Raw genomic sequence first — 22,120 nt, 5'->3', positions numbered from 1 at the left:
GCCCTCTGAAATGGCCAAGCAAGCCACTGAGTTCAAAAAGCAGTTAGGGATAGGCAACAAACATTCACATCCCACATGTAAGAAGAATCATACAAAAAAATGCCACATGAATAAAAAGGGCAATGAGGAAAAGGTTGAATGCATTGCAAACCTGATATGTTGGTGAGTGGTGTGGGTATGCAGAACATAAAATTGATACTGAATGAGCAATTGCACTTAGCTTGTATTATCAAGATGGATCAATTGATAAAGCGCAGGTGGAGTGGCATAGGTGCTATACTCTCCAACTAACAATGCAGTGTCTAACTGGGCAGTACTTGATCCTTAAAATTCCTCCATTTGAGTTAGAGTCATAGAGATGTACAGCATGGAAACAGACCCTTCGGTCCAACCCGTCCATGCCGACAAGATATCCCAACCCAATCTAGTCCCACCTGCCAGCACCCCGCCCATATCCCTCCAAACCCTTCTTATTCATATACCCATCCAAATACCTCTTAAATGTTGCAATTGTACCAGCCTCCACCACTTCCTCTGGCAGCTCATTCCATATATGTACCACTGTCTGTGTGAAAATGTTGCCCCGTAGGTCTCTTTTATATCTTTACCCTCTCACCCTAAACCTGTGCCCCCTAGTTCTGGAATCCCTGACCCCAGGGAAAAGACTTTGCCTATTTATCCTATCCATGCCTCTCATAATTTTGTAAACCTCTATAAGGTCACCCCTCAGCCTCCGACACTCCATGGAAAACAGCCCCCACCTGTTAAGCCTCTCCCTATAGCTGAAATCCTCCAACCCTGGAAACATCCTTGTCAATCTTTTCTGAACCCTTTCAAGTTTCATAGCATCTTTCCGATAGGATGGAGACCAGAATTGCACGCAGTATTCCAACAGTGGCCTAACCAATGTCCTGTACAGCCGCAATATGATCTCCCAACTCCTGAATTCAATACTCTGACCAATAAAGGAAAGCATACCAAATGCCTTCTTCACTGTCCTATCAACCTGCGACTCCACTTTCAAGGAGCTATGAACCTGCACTCCAAGGTCTGTTTGTTCAGCAACACTCCCAAGGACTTTACCATTAAGTGTATTAGTCCTGCTAAGACTTGCTTTCCCAAAATGCAGCACCTCGCATTTATCTGAATTAAACTCTATCTGCCACTTCTCAGCCCATTGGCCCATCTGGTCCAGATCCTATTGTAATCTGAGGTAAGCCTCTTTGCTGTCCACTACACCTCCAATTTTGGTGTCATCTGCAAACTTACTAACTGTACCTCTTATGCTCGCATCCAAATCATTTATGTAAATGACAAAAAGTAGAGGACCCAGCACCGATCCTTGTGGTACTCCACTGGTCACAGGCCTCCAGTCTGAAAAACAACCCTATACCACCAACCTCTGTCTTCTACCTTTGAGCTAGTTTTGTATCCAAATGGCTAGTTCTCCCTGTATTCCGTGAGATCTAACCTTGCTAATCAGTCTCCCATGGGGAACCTTGTTGGACGCCTTACTGAAGTCCATATAGATCACATCTACCGCTCTGCCCTCATCAATCCTCTTTGTTACTTCCTCAAAAAACTCAATCAAGTTTGTGAGATATGATTTCCCACATACAGAGCCATGTTGACTATTCCTAATCAGTCCTTGCCTTTCCAAATACATGTACATCCTGTCCCTCAGGATTCCCTCCAACAACTTGCCCACCACCGAGGTCAGGCTCACTGGTCTGCAAGTTCCCTGGCTTGTCCTTATTACCCTTCTTAAACAGTGGCACTATGTTAGCCAACCTCCAGTCTTCCGGCACCTCACCTGTGACTATCAATGATACAAATATCTCAGCAAGAGGCCCAGCAATCACTTCTCTAGATTTCCACAGAGTTCTAGGGAACACCTGATCAGGTCCTGGGGATTTATCCACCAAGACATCCAGCACTTCCTCCTCTGTAATATGGACATTTTGCAAGATGTCACCATCTATTTCCCTACAGTCTATATCATCCATATCCTTTTCCACAGTAAATACTGATGCAAAATACTCATTTTGTATCTCCCCCATTTTCTGCGGCTCCACACAAAGGCCGCCTTGCTGATCTTTGATGGGCCCTATTCTCTCCCTAGTTACCCTTTTGTCCTTAATGTATTTGTAAAACCTCTTTGGATTCTCCTTAATTCTATTTGCCAAAGCTATCTCATGTCCCCTTTTTGCCCTCCTAATTTCCCTCTTAAGTATACTCCTAATTCTTTTATACTCTTCTAAGGATTCACTCGATCTATCCTGTCTATACTTTACATATGCTTACCTACTAGCCTTTCCTTTCACCCTGACAGGAATATACTTTCTCTGGATTCTTGTTATCTCATTTCTGAAAGCTTCCCATTTTCCAGCCGTCCCTTTACCTGCGAACATCTGCCCCCAATCAGCTTTCGAAAGTTCATGCCTAATACCGTCAAAATTGGCCTTTCTCCAATCTAGAACTTCAACTTTTAGATCTGGTCTATCCTTTTCCATCATTATTTTAAATCTAATAGAATTATGGTCGCTGGCCCCAAAGTGCTCCCCGACTGACACCTGAGTCACCTGCCCTGCCTTATTTCCCAAGAGTAGGTCAAGCTTTGCACAAGCCCAATTATTTGCCCTCCTTTGTCCCCATTATTTTTTTTTTGTTTCTTTTGACTTTAGGGGAAAAGCTGATCACATTGAAGGATCGAGTCGGCTCAAAGGGCCTCTTCCTGCTCCTGTTTTCTATGAACTGTCACTCCAAGACAATTGAAATATTGCTTTGTCCTTAAGAAACTGTTTTAGTCAGGATTCTGGAAAACTATCATTTGCCTTTTCAATTCTATTCTGATTAGTAATTTTGCTAAGACTTTCTTTCTTTGCGCTCTTTGATAATATTCTTTATTATTGTCTTTTTTTCTTGGTTGCCCTCTACATTCAGAGTGTAAATAGCCCAAGACCTATCAGTTTTAAGCTCTGGTTTCCCCGTGTCCTTGAGCTTTGTCTTTTCATTACATGAGTGCTCTTTAATTTTCCCCTCTTCCTGTAAATTCCAAAAGTGGGATCAATCACTTTTTAAACTTGGAAGCATTGCATAGGTCTGGAGTGATCAATTCTCCCCGATTTGAAAAGCAGAGCACTTTGCCTATGTACTGTTGGGCAGCATTGAAAGAAATAACTGATTTACATCACATTTTACATGTCCTCAAGATGTTTCAAAATACCTCACAGCCAAGGAATTGTTTTGAAATGCAGCAGTCAATTTGCATACAGCAAGGAGCCACAAACAGTAAGAGATGTAGGAATGTTGTTGACAAGGACTCCTCTGGTCGTTGAATGGTGCCTCATGGTGTTTTGCATCCTTCCACACGGGTAGATGTGGTCTGTTCAGATGCAACTAAAAGGTACCATCTCTGACAATGCATCAATCCCTTCTTGCAACTGAATGAAATTGCCAGTTTATTTTGTGCTCCAAACTAATAGGGCACCTAAAATTCTGCTCTCTTCAGATGCACGGCAAACATTATGGAAGAGGACTGTGTTTATTTTGAAACAGAGTTTACTGTAATCTAACCTAATCCACTGTACTCTGTACTTTGCATATTATCATTAGTTTTAAGATTGAGCCAATAGGTTTTTAATTGAAGGAGGAAGCGCGAGGGGGCATCCAGCAACTTCCTTTTCCTAATGCTCAGGATTTTAGCCACGGTACATTCTTCATTGGAAAGATGGTGCAAATTGGCATCACATAGAAAAACAAAACTTGCATAGCACCATTCACAATCTCAGGAAGTTCCAAAACACTTTATAGCCGATAAACTATATTTCAAGTGCAATCGTTTCTAATCTAATCATACGTGAAGAATAAGAGAATGATCAGGGAGAAGGTAGGGCTGATCGGGGATAGCGGAGGGGACTTGTGCGCGGAATCTGAACAGATAGGGGAAGCCCTAAAGGAGTTTTTCGCTTTGGTTTTCACTAAGGAAAGGGACCTTGTTGTGAATGAGAACTTTGAGGAGCTGGGAGACAGGCTTGAACAGATCGAGATTGATAAAGTTGATGTGCAGGAAATTTTGGCAAACATTAAGATTGATAAGTCCCCAGGGCCAGACCAGATTTACCCCAGGTTGCTCCAGGAAGCAAGAAAGGAGGTTGCTAAGCCACTGGCGAAGATCTTTGCCTCCTCATTCTCCACAGGAGTCGTACCAGAGGACTGGAAGGAGGCTAATGTTGTTCCTCTTTTAATAGGGAAATCCCTGACAATTATAGACCAGTCAGTCTTATGTCTGTGGTCAGCAAGGTTTTGAAAAGAATTCTGAGGGATCGGATTTATGACTATTTGGAAAAGCATAGCATGATTAAAGGCAGTCAGAATGGCTTTGTGAGGGGCAGGTCATGCCTAACTAATCTTATTGAGTTCTTTGAGGAGGTGACAAGACAGGTTAATGAAGGTCGAGCAGTGGATCTGGTCTATATGATAATGCTCCCCATGGTGGACTCATTCATAAAGTCAGGAGGTATGGTTTATGGAGAGATTTGGTTATCTGGATTCAGAATTGGTTGGCTGACAGAACTAGTTGTAGATGGAAAGTATTCTGCCTGGAGGTCAGTGATGAGTAGTGTCCTGCAGGGCTCTGTTCTTGGGCCTCTGCTCTTTGTAGTTTTTATAAATGACTTTGGATGAGGAGGTTGAGGGGTGGGTTAGTAAATTTGCAGATGACACAAAGGTTGGAGGTGTTGTCGATAGTATCAAGGGCTATTGCAGGCTGCAGCGCGACACAGACAGGATGCAGAGCTGGGCTGAGAAATAGCAGATGGAGTTCAACCTGGATAAATGCGAAGTGATGCTTTTTGGAAGGTCAAACTTGAATACTGAATATAGCATTAAAGGCAGGATTCTTGGCAGTGAGGAGGAACAGAGGGATCTTGGTGTTCAAGTATATAGATCCCTCAAAGTTGCCACCCAAGTGGATAGAGTTGTTAAGAAAGCATATGGTGTTTTGGCTTTCATTATCAGGGGGATCGAGTTTAAGAGCCGCGAGGTTTTGCTACAGCTCTACAAGTTTCTGGTGAGACCACACTTGAAATATTGTGTCCATTTCTAGTCGCCCTACTATTGAAAGGATACAGAGGCTTTGGAAAGGGTGCAAAGAAGGTTTACCAGGATGCTGCCTGGACTGGAGAGCTTGTCTTACGAAGAGAGGTTGACTAACCTTGGACTTTTCTCTCTGTATTCTGTGTCGTCATATTGCAAGGAACGTGGCAGCTAATTAGATGTGTATGCAGTAAGGTACCACAAGTAGTGATGGGATAGTAGCTAGTGATGATCTGGAGGGATAAACAATGCACAGCGAAATTCTGGGGGCATATCTCAATATGTAAAGTGTTCACTCAGAGGTTAAAGGACTAAGTATCGTGGATAAGTTTCATAAAAGCAAAGTACTGCGGAAGTAGGAGAGCTGAAATAAAGACAAAGTGCTGGAGAACCTCAGCAGGTACGGGAGCTTCTGTAGACAGAGAGTCAACACTTCAATTTCAACATGACTCTTTTTTATAACAACTGGATAATTTTTAATGCTATACAGGAGCTATGTGCTTTTCGATGGAAGCTGATGCTTGCATTAAATAAAATATAATGGTAGAAAACTGCATGCATTTTAACATCTTTCTTTTGTGTTGAGATCAGCTGCTAAGGTGACTTACTGGAAATACTGTACAGCATGGATGTGAGAGTTTTCGCCAATTACTTTCACTGACCCACACACAAGGTGCTTCTGTGGATGAAAGAGAAATGCACTATAAATATTCTGGAATTCAACATGCCAGTTAATTACATAATAATTAATAATTCTGCGCTCCACAAATCATAAGTCTGAAGGTGGCAGTGTGCTGATGCATGCACCACAGCCAAGGTCCTTCAATACCTAACTATGAAGTTGCAACTAGCTGGCCTCCGAATAGAATTGACATTAGGGCTTTTTTTATACATCCAACAGTTCATTGGCTTTTGGGAGAGAAAAGGGTGTGAATGAAGTTTTGAAATTGTTTAAATTTCTGTCCTGGCAATTATGGAAGTTAAATAATGTTTTGAGGCTCCCCCACTCAGTTCAAATTTATCCCGGTGCTTTGAAAATTGGATCCGTACATCTGCAAAAATCACTTTGGATCTTCAGCCACTGTCTAATTTTATAGGTTAAAACAAAAAGGTGCATCTCAAACTCTTGAAGGAACTATGCAAATAACTGGAATAAACAACTAGAGAGGATGGAACAGATGCAATTTTTGGATTTCAGCTGAAAATTCTAATTGTAGCAAAAGGGCTCAGTGTTCTAATGGAAATCCTCTATGGGTTAATCTTGTATCTGAAAATTAAGAGTTGGCCATCCAGCCTCTTGAGTTGATTGTGCTATTCAATGAGAACCTGGCCTATTTGTCAAACTAACCTGAGTCACTCGATCTCGGCCGGTGTTCAGGATTTGCCAAAGTAGGTCAATCTTCTGCTGCTGAAATTCCTCTTCGCAGCCCACCACATGGATCACCAGACACTCCTCAGCATTCTCCTAAGATACCAAAACAATCTGCTGACTTTTCAAAACATATTTACATTTGAAATTGTGTTAATCAGGTGAGAGACGAGGCTATTTGGCCATCATGACCGTACCAACTCTCTAAAAGAGCTATCCATTTATTCCTTAAAGCCCTGCAAACCTTTCCCTTTTAAGAACCATAAGAAATAGGAGCGGAAGTAAGGCCATTCAGCCCATTGAGTCCACTCCACCATTCAATCATGGCTGATTGGCATTTCAACGCCACTTACCCGCACTCTCCATGTATCCCTTAATTCCTTGTGAGATTTAAGAATTTATCAATCTCTGCCTTGAAGACATTTAACATCCCAGCCTCCATTGCGCTCCGTGGCAATGAATTCCACATCTAAGAATGTCTCCAATTCCTTTTTGAAAGTTGTTCTTGAATCTACTTCCCCCATCCTTTCAGACAGTGCAATCCAGATCTCCATGAATCATCAGCTTTGTTCAAAAAAACCTACCTTGTTCCTGCATCTTTTGGCAATTACCATAAACATGTTTCCCACCCAGTTTAATTATAAATAATATTTTACTGTAACAAATATAGTCCCCTGTTCCACAATGCCAGATACCACATCTAACCGAAAAGGTTTGGTGGCTGCACTACCACTTTGAGCATTTTACAGACTCATTTGTTATCTATTTGCAGAATTAATACATCCCTCTGTTATCTGACAGCTCAAAACTAAACAGAATTTAAAATACATGGCAATGTTACGAAAACACCCACTAGGAGAACTAGTTCAGGAAGGGGAAACTTTACAATGACACTGTTCTGAGGCTAACATTGAATCAATGGAAAAAGCTTTATTATGTCGACTGACATCCCTCAGGATGCAGATTTGTAGCTTAGAACAGGATTCAATGAGGGAACAGAGTCTTTTCCATTACAATAAGCTATGCTTTCACTGACCTCTTTGACTATGTGTTGAAGCTCTGCAATCTGTCTCAGTGCTTCCTCCTTCACTGTACAAAGAAGAATCATTTTATATGAGTTAACATTTGGCAGTGCAACATGTATCTTTCTGAGTTTGAATACAGAAAGAAAGATATACTTTTGCTTTTTAAGTGATTAGAATCCCTACAGTGTAGCAAGAGGCCATTCAGCCCAACAAGTCTGCACCAACCATCCAAACAGCATCCCACCCAGAACACTACCCTATCCCCACTTTTACTGGGGCTAATCTGCCTAGCATAGCTAACTTGCCAAACCTGCACATCTTTGGATTGTGGGAGAAAACCAGAAACCCTCACAGAGGCAAGGAGAATGAACAAACTACAGACAGATAGCTGTCCAAGGCTGGAATTGAACCAGGGTTCCTTATGCTATAAGGCAGCAATGCTAACCACTGTGCCACCATGCCACCTTATTCAGTATATGTTGCCATAATCATAAATTAATCTTTAAAAAGACTCCCTGTTGGTTCTACACTTATTCTGTGTGAATAAATTGGATCGCTTTATGTCGCTGTGCTTGTTCATATTGATGCTATTATGAAAGTAATAAATGAATGAAATGTGCACTCCAGATTTGTATTTAGATTTAATCGATACCTGAGAAAATGTAAAGGCTTGTTGTCTAATCTTCTCTTGCATCTAGCTTCTTGTAGCAGCTGTATTTGTTTATTTTACTATATATGAACACAGAATAAGAAACTGTAGGCCACTCAGCCCTTTGATCCTATCCTGCCATTCAATAAGATCATGGCTGATCTGAATTTAACCTCACCTCTACTTTCCTGCAGATTCCCAATAACCTTCCATGCCCTTGATATCTACCTCTGCCTTAAAAATATTTCAAGGTTCTACATCTGTTGCCTTTTGAGGGAGGGAATTCCAAAGACAATCCTCTGAGTGAAAAATTGTTTCTTATCTCTGTCTTAAATGGGCAACCCCTTATTTTTAAACTATGACCTCTAATTCTAGATTCTCCCACACAAGCAATCATTCCTTCAATATCCAAGCAATCAAGTCCCCTCAGGATCTTATACGTTTCAGTTAAGACACCTTTGAATCTCCAGTGTCAAGAGTGTGGTGCTGGAAAAGCACAGCAGGCCAGGCAGCATCTGAGGAGCAGGAGAATTGACATAACCCTTTGGGCATAACCCTTCATCAGGAATGAGGCTTGTGAGCCAAGGGGGTAGAGAGATAAATGAGATGGGGGTGGAGCTGGGGGAAGGTAGCTGGGAATGTGATAGTTAGATGAAGGTGGGGGTAATAGTGATAGGTCGGAGCAGATGGTGGAGCAGATAGGTGGAAAGGAAGATGCACAGGTTGGACAGGTCATGAGGGCAGTGCCAAGTTGGAAGGTTAGATCTGGATTTCCACCTCTGAGTGTCCAGTCAAGCCTTTCTTCATAAGGTGATCTGCTCATTCCAGGTTGCTCTGGACCTTCCCCTTTCTGTTTCTACTGAGCTTCAAGTAACACAATTCTATTTGCATATCCTTGGTGCATTTAAAATCATACCGTTTTCTCTTTCCCAAGATCAAAAAAACCGCAACTCTTTTGCCTCATCCAGTTCTTCTTTTTCTCTTTCTTATTCTCTCTCTATTTCTCCTCAACACTCTCAGGTTTTAAAAGATAACCTCTAAGACTTTAGCTACTTGACAAACTGATCTCTTTCCAATGTCAGGAGTCAATGTCAGGAGTCAGGGTTATAGTCCAACAGGTTTATTTGAAGTCACCTCATCGGACAAAGGAGCAGTGCTCCAAAAGCTTGTGACTTCTGAGTTTATCCACACCAGTCCAACACAGGCACCTTCATATCATGACTCTTTCCAATGTTGGTTATGCCACTTTTGGAATATTACGTGCAATTCTGGTCTCCTTCCTATCAGAAAGATGTTGTGAAACTTGAAAGGGTGAAAAAAAGATTTACAAGGATGTTGCCAGGTTTGGAGGATTTGGGCTATTGGTAGAGGCTGAATAGGCTGGGGCTGTTTTCCCTCAAGTGTCAGAGGCTGAGGGGTGACCTTATAGAAGTTTATAAAATGAAGGGCAGGGATAGGATAAACAGACAAGGTATTTTCCCTGGGGTGGGGGAGTCCAGAACTGGAGGGCATTGGTTCAGGGTTAGAGGGAATGATATAAAAGGGACCTAAAGGGCAACTTTTTAATGCAGAGAATGGTGCATTTTTGGAATGTGCTGCCAGAGGAAGTGGTGAGGCTGGTACAATTACAACATTTAAAAGACACCTGGATGGGTATATGAATAAGCAGGTTTTAGAGGGAAAGGGGCTGGCAAATGGGACTATATTAGGTTAGAATATCTGGGTGGCATGGATGAGTTGACCCGAAGGGTCTGTTTCCATGCTGTATATCTCTATGAATCAATGTTCATGCTGCCCCACATTAAAAAGTGTCTCTTCATCTGGAATTCTTATACAAGGGCAATTGGAGATGGGCAATAAATGGGCAGTGATAAGGTTCCCCACAGTAGGCTATTATACAAAATGTAGAGGAATGGGATTGTGGGAGATTTAGCAGTATGGATCAGTAATTGGCTTGCTGAAAGAAAACAGAGGGTTGTAGTTGATGGAACATGTTCATCTTGGTGTCCAGTTACTCGCGGCGTACTGCAAGGGTCAGTGTTGGGTCCACTGCTGTTCGTCATTTTTATGAATGACCTGGATGAGGGCTTAGAAGGGTGGGTTAGTAAATTTGCGAATGACACTAAGGTCGGTGGAGTTGTGGATAGTGACGAAGGATGTAGTAGGTTGCAGAGAGACATAGATAGGATGCAGAGCTGAGCTGAGAGGTGGCAAATGGAGTTTAATGTGGACAAATGTGAGGTGATACACTTTGGACGGAGTAATCGGAATGCAAAGTATTGGGCTAATGGTAAGATTCTTGGGAGTGCAGATGAACAGAGAGATCTCGATGTCCATGTACACAGATCCCTGAAAGTTGCCACCTAGATTGACAGGGTTGTTAAGAAGGCATACAGTGTTTTGGTCTTTATTTAGAGAGGGATTGAGTTCCGGAACCAGGAGGTTATGCTGCAGCTGTACAAAGCTCTGGTACGGCCACACTTGGGAGTATTGTGTACAGTTCTGGTCACCTCATTATAAGAAGGATGTGGAAGCTTTGGAAAGGGTGCAGAGGAGATTTACTAGGATGTTGCCTGATATGGAAGGAATGTCTTATGAGGAAAGGCTGAGGGCCTTGAGGCTGTTCTCGTTAGAGAGAAGAAGGTTGAGAGGTGACTTAATAGAGACATACAAGATATTCAGAGGGTTAGATAGGGTGGACAGGGAGAGCCTTTTTCCAAGTATGGGAACGGCAAACACGAGGGGACACAACTTTAAAGTAAGGGGAGATAGGTATAAGACAGATGTCAGAGATAGTTTCTTTACTCAGAGAGTAGTAAGGGTATGGAATGCTTTGCCTGCAACGGTAGTAGATTTGCCAAGTTTAAGTGCATTTAAGTGGTCATTGGACAGGCATATGGACGCACATGGTATAGTTTGGTGGGATGGGCTTCAGATTAGTATGACAGGATGGCGCAACATTGAGGGCCGAAGGGCCTGTACTGCGCTGTAATGTTCTATGTTCTATGATACCCAAATCCCATGAATGAGTTTCAAAAAAACATTTCTGAAAAACATTCCCTAGGTTTTGATACTTGGGTGCCTCCAGTTTAATATGTGTAGATTAGTCTCACTCTATTTTTGCATATAGTGAAATTTGCATCACTCCATGTTCAAATTATCCATTAGGTGATTCAACAGCTTATAAACTGTAAGATGAATAATGCCTGATTTTTTTTTTAATACTGCTTTTTAACTGCCATTTTTCGGATATTGCACTTTGCATATGAAATCAATATTTGCAAAGGCTATCTTTCCATTTCTGCTATTCAGAGGCAAAAAGGTTTTCATGCTATTCTGTTCCCACTCATTGTTATGTTCTCATTTTATGAAAAAAACAGAGAAGCGGAACTCTAATACATGTCATTTTTTTTTAAAGAGTAATTTCAGAACATACCCAAAGCCATATCCAAGTTGGCATCATAACCTTCTAGCTCTTTGTCCTTCACAAACTGTTTTAAATGCACCTTGAACAAAGCATCTTTTGGCAATATATGCTGTGCGTGGTTTGAAGAAACCTTGTCCTTCCCGAGCTGTGTATAAATTGACTCTGACAGAATCTCCTTGTAGCTGGAAACTGTTTCCTCGTTGGATGTGGTTTGTTGGGTGCATGGCCAAGTGACTCTCAATAATTTCAGAAAGTTGCTGACAGAGGTTCTTAGGGGAAGATTTGGTGTTACATGCACATCCCAGCTAAAGAAATAAAGGTTGTTTAGAAGTGAGAAATTCAAGCACCAAAAATACATAGGTTGTACCAACACAAAATATTATTGGTCACTAAATGTTTTTCATAGAATCCTTACAGTGCAGAAGCAGACCACTTAGCCCAGTGAGTCCACACCAAGCTCCGAAGAGCACCCCACCCAAACCCACCCCTGTAACCCTGCATTTCCCATTGCTAATCTACCCAACCTACACAACCCTGTACACTATGGGCAATTTAACATGGCCAATCCAGCTAACCTGCACACGCTGGGAAGAAACCAGAGCACCCGGAGGAAACCCACACAGACAAGAGGAGAATGTGCAAACTCCATGCAGACAGTTGCCCAAGGGTGGAATCAAACTTGGGTTCCTGGCGCTATAAGGCAGTAGTGCTAACCAGTGAGCCACCGTCCTAATCAAAAGCACCGGATCCCAGAACTACAACGACACATATAATTTGACTCCAATCAGTTTTATATAAACTAGGGACAAGAGCAAACATTTATATAGAACCTGTCATTAAATGTACATCAGAAAAGCAAACATTAGCAGTGTCAAAAAAAACTACATCAGACCCAACTTTGGCCTTTATTTGAAGATGTCAGCAAACATCCAGAATCCTTGGTTGGAGAGGTTGGGAGGAAAGAATTCCAAATAATTGGAGTGAGAGATGAATGTCTCATACCTGAGAATCACTGCAAAGGGATAGGGCTGTACAGGAGACAAGATGCAAAGAACCAGAGTATGAGCAGATAAAAGATAGTAGGGGTTGCAAAAGCAGATTAGGTAAAGGCAGTTTGCAAATGAGTATTTCAAATTCTGATGTTTGTGTAGAATGAGATTTGGGAAGCCAGCAAGAGAAGGCCAGAAGCAGTGACGACAAAGATCTTGAATGCAGACGATATTGTAGATGTAGAAATGAACAGAATTGTTGGTGGATTAAATACGTAGTTTAAAGCTCCTGCAGAGATTAAAAGAGTCTCAAACTTGCACACTGTATAACTGTAAATGAAAGGGAACAGAACTAGAGGCAAAGGATGATTTAGATATGAATGGGTCACAAAATATCTGATTTCCTTCCCCGCCCCTGAATGCACCAATTCCTTGACATTCAGGTTTTTAACACTGACAGTCCTAGAGCTTTGTCAGATTTTGTGGATTGATTAACAAAAAGGATTTTCAAGAGCTCTGTAATTGCATTTTCTTTTGTTTAAGATGTTTGCAAATATTTTTTGTAGTATTTCAATCCAGTCATTAACAATGTTAAAAATGAATTAAGCTGTTTAAATGGATTAATAATCATAATGGTTGCATTACTTAACATTTTGACATAACATGGAAGTTGACAGTGTTTTTAAATATTAGTGCCAATGCTTGCCTTGTAGGGTACAATCAATCGCTATTAAGTTTTGCAGAACGGAAGCTTTTGGGAGACGAGTCCATAGTAAGTGAGCATATTGAGAAGGTGATTGAAGTAAAACTTACCCTTGTTGCCTTAACACTATGGCCAGGTGGTCCACCAGTAAGATAGCTCGTAAGTGACTAACTGAAAGTGATTCAGGTCCTTTATTCCCCTGTAAAGGTGCACAGTTAAGAATCATACATTTCTTCTTTGTTGACAAAACTTTCAGAGGTCTTGTATAGAGAAGGATGTTGCCCAGGACTTGTGTGAAAAGGGCAGGATGGTCCAGGAGAATCACCAGCCCATTGCCCGTCTGCTTGCAGCTCTGAATGTAGAGACGGTGGCGGTACTCTGACAACAACCTTTCTATGAGGTCTTCGGGAACCTGAAAGCATTTGAAGACTTTGGTTATTTATAAATATTTTGAATCTGAAGGGATAACAATTTGAACAGACAATCAGAAACATGCTGAGCAGTCCAGCTTCTATCTGGCATCAGGAAAGTTGAGCTGAAAGCTTGAATAAAGGTTAGGGCAAAGCTTTGCTTTGTCTCTTAGGCTCAATCAGGCTAAATTTGATGCCATAATTTGACCACGTAGGGAAATTTGGGTTGATGGGCAAGGAAAGAGGTTATAAGGAGAATTTTAGCAGAAACAAGAGAGATTTAGGAAGGCAATTTCAGAGTTTAGGGTCTATCAACCTGAGGGAATGACCACCAATGGTGGAATGGTTTACAATTTAGGGGATGCGCAAGAATTCAGAATTGCAGTCATTGTCAAGGGTTTCACAGCCAGAACAGATTACAATGACAAAAAGGAGGTAATGGATTTGAAAATAAGGATTTTTTTGAACATTTTAAAATCAAGATGTTGCAGATTAACTGGAGAACGTGCAGGTCAGCGATCATAGGAGTGACGTGTGAACATAATTTGGTGTGAAACATGGCTGACATCACTACATTTTTTTGGAGGAAGGGGTAAAAGAAGAAAATATTTGAACCTCACTCCCTTTCAAATATTGCTAAAACAAGTTGCTGTGTGGCCCTGTGTTTGCTTTGGGATCCACCATGTGGTTGATTTTGGTAAGTGCACTTCACTTGGCAGATGTGATTCTTTTGCTCTGATGCTGTTTTCTATTGGGAAGGCAAGATCAGATATAAGAACTATGCTAGGTGCAGGGGATGGAGAAAAAGTGCAAGTATGGATGATCGGCTGGTGTTCTTGTTCCTAATCACAAAGGAGGGTTTGCATTTGTATTAGTGCCTTTCACAGTCATCGAATATCTCAAACAACTTTGAAACACTTTTGAAATGTAATCACTATTACAATGCAGGAAACATGGTAGCAATTGGCACAATAAATTCCCATAAATAGTAATGATGTTGATAGAAGAATAAATATTGGCTAGTGCACCAGGGAGAACTCAGTTATCCAGCTTGGATGTGTCAACCAGATATTAGATTCCCTACAGTGTGGAAACAGGCCCTTTGGCCCAACCAGTCCACACCAACCCTCTGAAGACTCATTTCCCTCTGAATGATACACCTAACACTATGGGCAATTCACCTGACCTGCACATGTTTGGATTCTGGGAGGAAACCCACTCAGCTACAGGAGAATGTGCAAACTCCACCCAGACAGATGCCCGAGGCTGGAATCAAACCTGGGACCATGGTGCTATGAGGCAGCAGTGCTAACCACTGAGCCATCATGCCACCCCAAGCCTGTTTGTGAGCATTTGGCCCATACCCATCTAAACCCTTCCTATTCATGTGCCCATCCAGATGCTTTTTAAATGTTGTAATTGTACCAGCCTCCACCACTTCCTCTGGAACCAGTTTTGGATTTCCTATCTGAGAAAAAAACCTTGGCTATTCATCCCCACTATGATTGTATAAAACTCTTGTTCAAGATGGAGCCATGGAATTTTTAGACTCTCCCAGAAGCAGAGGTGCACTCCAATTAGCACCCCATCCAAAAGACAACGCATCCAACAATGCAGCACTCTCATTTTGCAATGAAGTTATCAGCCTTGACTTATATCTTCAAACCTCAGAGGGACTTGAACCTTTTGACCCAGAGACATGGATGTGACAAATCACTCCAAGATTTGCAGTGATTCTTGCTTGTCTGTTATATCACCCAGTGGCTAAATTGCCAGCAAATGACATTCAGTATTCTCCAGGTTCACTGCAGATGACCAGAGAGGTTTTTTTTGCAATGGGGATGTGACAGAAATGATTTAATCTCTTGGTTTGTTTGTTTCTTTAAAATGAGAAGTTATGCTTTGTCGTCAAAAAGCACATTGCTGGAACTCAATCTGACTGTATTCCCTTGGTCAAAAGTGCTGTTGAAAACACCTGCAGCACAAAATTCCCTGAGTTTAGAGAAATTAATGCCTGCATTATTATTAAATGCTCATTTGTATCTGATAAAACCTGAATTGAACTTACACTGCCAACTGTGATTTCATTGTGATATACTATTGCACCCTTTAGCAGAACAATCATTGATTACTTTGCCATGGTGGTCATCATAGAGTCAATAGTTATACGGCACTGAAAGCCATTTGGCCCATTGAATCCATGTTGACTCATGTGGAGAAACCCAGTCACATTCTTCCAATCTATTCCCATCATTTTGCAAGTTTATTTTCCTCTACTGCCCATCCAATTTTCTTTTGAAATTAAAATGTGAGAGTATTCAGTAAACTTGCAAAACATTCTTGTGAACTGACTGTAATAGGTTTTCTACCAATCTGACAATTTGTATGATTCACGAGTGCCTGAAACAGTCACAGGTGTTTACTAACTTGCCAAGTGGCAAACTCAGAGAAAGCTGGTTAACCTCTTCTATCCAGTCCTTGCTGATTCACTGCCAGGAACTATGTTTCTATTCCCATTTCTTGTCTCAATGCAGTTTCTTGATTGAAAAGCACCTATTCAAGCTGTGGTGCAATGCCTGATACCAAACTAAGCCTTCCATTACCTTCCGCATGCCAATCTTTCATGTGAAAAACATTGTTTGCCTGAACATAGAAGAGGTAGCCTTCCTGTGACTACCTGGCATACATTCTCACCCAAAGTCTACATATACATGCTCAGTTATCTACAGGAGCCATTGGACAATATGCAATAGTAGGAACCTTGATTTCTTTATTCCTCCCCTTTTCTTAACCTGTGGTGGCAGGTAATTTAATTACAGCCCTCAAATTACTTTGGAAATACGGAATAGAAAGGGAAAACATTTTTATAAGTGAAATGTGTAAATGTTGATGTTCAGACGGACTTGGATATAACCATACAAGGAACATGCAGTGAGCCGCCTCAGGCGACTGACAGTGTGGAGTTTGCACGTTCTCCCCGTGTCTGCGTGGGTTTCCTCCGGGTGCTCCGGTTTCCTCCCACAGTCCAAAGATGTGCAGGCCAGGTGAATTGGCCATGCTAAATTGCCCATAGTGTTAGGTAAGGAGTAAATGTAGATGTAGGGGTATGGGTGGGTTACGCTTCGGCGGGGCGGTGTGGACTTGTTGGGCCGAAGGGCCTGTTTCCACACTGTAAGTAATCTAATCATCTAATGACTAAAGCAAACTGCCTTTATTGAAAGAACATCCGAGTATGGTGGAATGTGGTGATCTGTTCTTGTTGTTCTCTAAATAAAGGAAGGACGTAGGATTGAAGGCAGTACAGTAAAGCTTCAGAACACAGAACAACCCTCATCCCATAAGCTGATAATGAGACACCTAGCAAAGTGGGTCTGTATTTTCTGGAGTTAAGAAAAATGAGAGGCAATCTCACTGAATATGCAAGATGCTCAAGAGGATTGAGACACGATACTGAGAGTTTGTTCCTGCTAGCTAGGGAATTTAGAACATGGGGCACAATTTCAAGGGACTGACATATTAGGGTGGAATTGAGGTAAAACTTCTTCATTCAAAGGGTTGTGAATCTTTGGAATCCTTTACCCCAGAGGATTGTGGATATTCCATCATTGAATACATTTGAGGCTGAACTAGATAGGTCTTCGTCTCTCAGGACATTAAGAGATGTGGGAAGCAGGCAGAAATGTGGAGTTGATGCTGAAGATCAGCCATGTCTGTTCTGAATGGCTGAGCAGTTTCGATGGGCAGAATGGTCTAATCTTGCTCCTATTTCTTGTGCTCTAATCAGTTAATTTAACTGAAGGATCAAAAATGGTACCTTCTCCTTCTCTGCTTATTATTCATGAATGAGGAAGCTGGGCTGTGGTTTCTTGAAAACCAATGTTCTTAGTCCCAGGTCAATGATCATAAAGTGTAGGCCATTGAGCCCTTCAAATTTGCTCTGCCATGCAATGAGATCATGGCTCAACTGATAATCCTCAACTCTACTTTCCTGCCTTTTCCCCATAACCCTTGATTTCCTGACCAATTAAAAATGTGTCAATCTCAGCTTGAAGATAATTAATGAGCCAACTTCTACAGCCTACAGTAAAGAATGCCACAGATTCCTCATCACTGCCTCAAACGCCCACCCCTTATTCTGGAGATTATGTCTTCTGGTCCTCAACTCTCCCACAGGGAAAACAAACTTTCAACATACACTCTCTAACGTCCCCTAAGTATCTTGTGTTTCAATAAGGTCACCTCTCATTCTTCTAAAATCCAACAAGTACAGGCCCAAACTACTCAATCTCTGCTGTTAAGACAGTCCCTCCATCCCTGGGATCAACCACACAAGCCTTTTCCAAACTGCCTCCTTAGATAAGATCAAAACTGCTCACAGTATTATGCAGGACTTACTCAAGGTAGTGTCTGGGACCCAATCATTGTCAGCTACTTAGTTTCTAAGAAGTTGTAAACTTCTGAAAGGTTGAACACTGCACAGAGAGTGACACCCTTTCTGGCCATATGTTGGAGGGAAGGCCACTGATTGAGCAGCTAGTTGGTTGGACCCAGGACTCTATCCTAAGGAACTCTTGCAGAAATACTCTGGGATTGAGATCACTGTCTTTCTTTATTCATTCATTGGATGAGGGCATCATTGGCTAGGGCCAGATTTCTCTCTCCGTCATTTATCAACCCATTACTGCAGGTCTGAGGTCACATGTAGGCCAGCTTCCTTCCCTAAAAGACATGAATGAACCAGATGGGTTTTTCCAACAATCGACAACGGACTCACGGTCACCATTAGACTTTTAATTCCAGATTTTTTGTTATTGAATTCAAAATTCACCATTTGCGGTGGCAGGATTCAATCTCCATCCCCAGATCATTATCTAGGTCTCTGAATTAACAGTCCAGTGATAATACAATTATAATACAATTACTGTTGTCTCCAACAAACATCTGCCTTTGTGTTTAAATATTATCCCAACTAATCATTTGCACTGACTGTAATTTTGCTTTGAAGTCACACTTAATCAAATGGTGCCATGAAATGAAGGGTAGTCAATCACAGCTCACCTCTGGAATTAAGCTCTTATGTTCTGATAAACTGTAATGAAGTCTGGAACTGACTTATCCCAACGAAACCTAAAGTGAACTCTGGTCAGCAGTTGCTGAGTATATGCCACACGACAGCACCGTCATGAACATCTCTGATTTGCAGTAGATGGAGATAGTTTGATTTTTCTTCACTTTCTGTGGTTGGGACATACCTGAACAGTTTTCCACATTAACAAGTAGTTGACAGTGCTGGAACTATATCACAATAGTTCGATGTGGAGTGCCGCTAGCTTTGCAGCACAGTTCTGTGGCACTACAGTGGGGATGCTGTTCAGGCCTATTGTCTTTGAGTATTCAGTGTTTTCAACAGTTTCTTGATATCATGGAAAATTAATCAAATTGGCTGAAGACTGACATCAGTAGAGCTGGCAGCTGAAGGAGGAGGCTGAAGTGGATCATCTAATGGACTTCTGGATAAACAGGGTTCATATCATAATGAGATGTGTATATAACTAATGAGCCAAAGGGAGCATCTTCGACAGTAATATTTTTACCAACATTTGCCAAAGGTATCACTTAAACCCTATAAAAAAACCTATAAGACTACGCTCAAGAAAAATAACTTGTCCAACTGCTTTCCATCACAGACGCTGAACATACTTGTCTATGATACTGCTGCTGTCTAAACCACTCATTAAATGTGGTGAGGCACTAAAACAAAATTGTACTGTCAATAACATGTGTAATTTTGATTGGGACATATTCATCTATTGTATTGGAGATGTCTTAAAGAGAAGGGTCCTGAGTTATGTGAATAATGATCACCACTTATTTTGTACTTGCAACAGCAAACATCACGTATTCTATTAGAAAGCTGGTCTACCGAAAAGATCAGAAGTCTAGTTACTCTTTGACAGCACAATCTAAAATTAATTCCATTGTCTCTCATGTTTGCGGTATCTTCCTATGTCACCCATATACACAAACTTTAATTTTTAAAATAGTTTCTGCCTCAAATACATTATTAAACAATATATTTCAATGCCAAAAACACTGTAACTCAGGTGACCAGTATGTTCCAATTTTCCAGCAACAGAACTAGATGAAGCAATGTCACATGCCATATGATTATTTTCCACCCTCAAAGGCTCCCCTTAGCAATAAGTCTGAACCTAAGCTAATATCCTTATATTAGTGGCAAGTTGCCTTCTTGAACAGCTGCAATCCATGCACTATGGGTAAACCCATAATTAGGAGCCAAATGACACAGTTCTACCCAGTGGTCAGTTATTGAAATGGGTGGTAGAGTGATGGGGGTGTCAAATTCTGATTTTCAATCAGTTGGATTGGCAGACTGACAAAGGACTTTAAGTTATACAGCTTATGCTCAGTGTCTGCAAGTTGTTTGCTCTACGCACCCAGCCCCTCAACAAATCTCTAAATGGTCCCCAGATCAGAAAATGACAGAGAGAAATCTAGCCTAAGTCAAAATGCTGAATGACAGGGGTTGCTAGAAACTGGACCAGTCAGCCAGGCCATGCAGATACCCTGATCAATGTGAGCTAAATCACACTGATCAATATGAGCCAAGCCCGACAGATACCCTGATCAATGTGAGCCAGGCCATGTATATATCCTGATCAATATGGGCCAGGCCATACAGATATCCTGATTAATGTGAGCCACGCCATATCCTGATCAATATGGGGGCTGAAAATGTGTTGCTGGAAAAGCGCAGCAGGTCAGGCAGCATCCATGGAGCAGGAGAATCAACGTTTCGGGCATGAGGCTTTCTTCAGGAAACCTGGGGTGTGCAGTGAGAGAGGGACTCACTGAAATCATTGTAGAGGGAGGAAGAGAGCTTCTTCAAGGAAGGCATCCTTGCAAGAGGATTTGCAGTAAGTTAAAATCTTCTAGGAGAAAGTGAGGACTGCAGATGCTGGAGGTCAGAGCTGAAAATGTGTTGCTGGAAAAGCACAGCAGGTCAGGCAGCATCCAAGGAGGAGAATCGACATTTCGGGCATGAGCCCTTCTTCAGGAATCTGAAGAAGGGCTCATGCCCGAAATGTCGATTCTCCTGCTCCTTGGATGCTGCCTGACCTGCTGCGCTTTTCCAGCAACACATTTTCAGCTCTGACCTCCAGCATCTGCAGTCCTCACTTTCTCCCTGATCAATATGGACCATGTCATACAGATATTCTGATTCGTGTGAGCCAAGCCATATCCTGATCAATGTGAGCGATGCCATACAGATATCCGGTTCAATGTGAGCCAGGCAGCCACAGCATGCTTCCTCGATTTACAAAAAGTGTGCTCAAGCGAATTTCTCCTGGCACATCTCACTCTCTTGGACGATTTGAAATCAATGACCCCCTTATCCGAAGCCTCTCCCTGCCCGGAGGAAAACAGTCTTGGGAACACGAGCAGCCCACTCGGCCCCTCTACCACCAATCGACTTGCAGGCATTCTGCTGACATCCGAGCTCCTCATCATATCGAAGTGAATCTCTGAAAGTCTTCATTTAGTGAACTCTCTGACTCCAGTGGAAATAATCCCAGCTCCAACTCGCCCTTTGCCTTTGGATGCAAGAGTGTTGCCTCATCTTATTTTTTGGTCAAAGTGGATTTTGTGTGTTTGTTTTTTGCGGGGGTGGGGGCTCTGAGTTTTTTTTAACCCTTCCACCCCCCCCACCCCCCACCCCCCACTCCAGGCTCGCGGCCTAGTTCCTCTCGCCCCACCTGGCCCCGCGGGTAAAGTTTGCTCAGGGCCGCTCGAGGCGCGATCCAGTCCCGGCATTTCAGGTTGCGCCCGCTGCTCTCCTTGAACCAGACCCGGCCGTCGGGGGCGCGGCCCGGGCCCCGCAGCGCCGCCTCCAGTGCGGCCGAGCAGGCGGCGAGGCTGAACCCCGGAGCGAAGGCCGCGGTCTCCATCACAACGGACCCTCAGCCCCCCCACCCCCCGTCGTGAGGAGGCGGTGTACCGCTTCCGGGTCACCCGGCAGCTTCCGGTTCTGGCGGAGCTGGTTGCCATAGCAACCTGCGTGGTCCCACTGCACAGATACAAGAGGCTTCAAACATTAAAATTAAACCCTGGACTCAGAAATAATCCCAAACTCCTGCCTCCACTATAAAAAGAAAACATCTCTTTTTAAGTATTCACACATGGAGTTCTGACCTATAGGAAGGATGTTAAACAATAAAACCCCAGAATTAGAAATAATCTCAAAAAACGATTAAAAAAAATCCTTTTCAACTATATACACAAATAATCTCAAAATCATGTCCACTATAAAAAAGAAAACATCTCTTTTCAAGTATATACATAAGGAGTACTGTATGTAGTTCTGGTCTATAGGAAGGATGTGAACCAATAAAAGAAACCCCAGAATTAGAAATAATCTCAAAATCCTGC

At 42.2% G+C, this 22,120-nt stretch overlaps 1 protein-coding gene across 2 annotated transcripts in view; it reads right to left on the bottom strand.

The window, feature by feature from the left end:
* dalrd3 (DALR anticodon binding domain containing 3) overlaps positions 1-21,677 on the bottom strand; it is a 36,542-nt gene extending 14,865 nt beyond the window's left edge. The window contains exons 1-6 of one of the 2 annotated variants that reach the window (XM_072581829.1): positions 21,448-21,677; positions 13,370-13,671; positions 11,577-11,872; positions 7,503-7,555; positions 6,446-6,562; positions 5,706-5,776 (exon numbers count right to left, since the gene is read on the bottom strand). In XM_072581829.1, coding sequence (XP_072437930.1) covers positions 5,706-5,776; positions 6,446-6,562; positions 7,503-7,555; positions 11,577-11,872; positions 13,370-13,671; positions 21,448-21,639 — 1,031 coding nt within the window. In that variant the 5' untranslated portion in view covers positions 21,640-21,677. Of the gene's footprint in view, positions 1-5,705; positions 5,777-6,445; positions 6,563-7,502; positions 7,556-11,576; positions 11,873-13,369; positions 13,672-18,921; positions 20,706-21,447 lie in introns of those variants that run through there. The other variant, XM_072581830.1, reaches the window with a different exon arrangement.
* Positions 21,678-22,120: the final 443 nt, after the last annotated feature.

Source organism: Chiloscyllium punctatum, chromosome 12 (genome assembly GCF_047496795.1).
Source record: "Chiloscyllium punctatum isolate Juve2018m chromosome 12, sChiPun1.3, whole genome shotgun sequence".
Classification (NCBI taxonomy): domain Eukaryota; kingdom Metazoa; phylum Chordata; class Chondrichthyes; order Orectolobiformes; family Hemiscylliidae; genus Chiloscyllium; species Chiloscyllium punctatum.
This window is presented reverse-complemented; position numbering and strand designations above follow the sequence as displayed.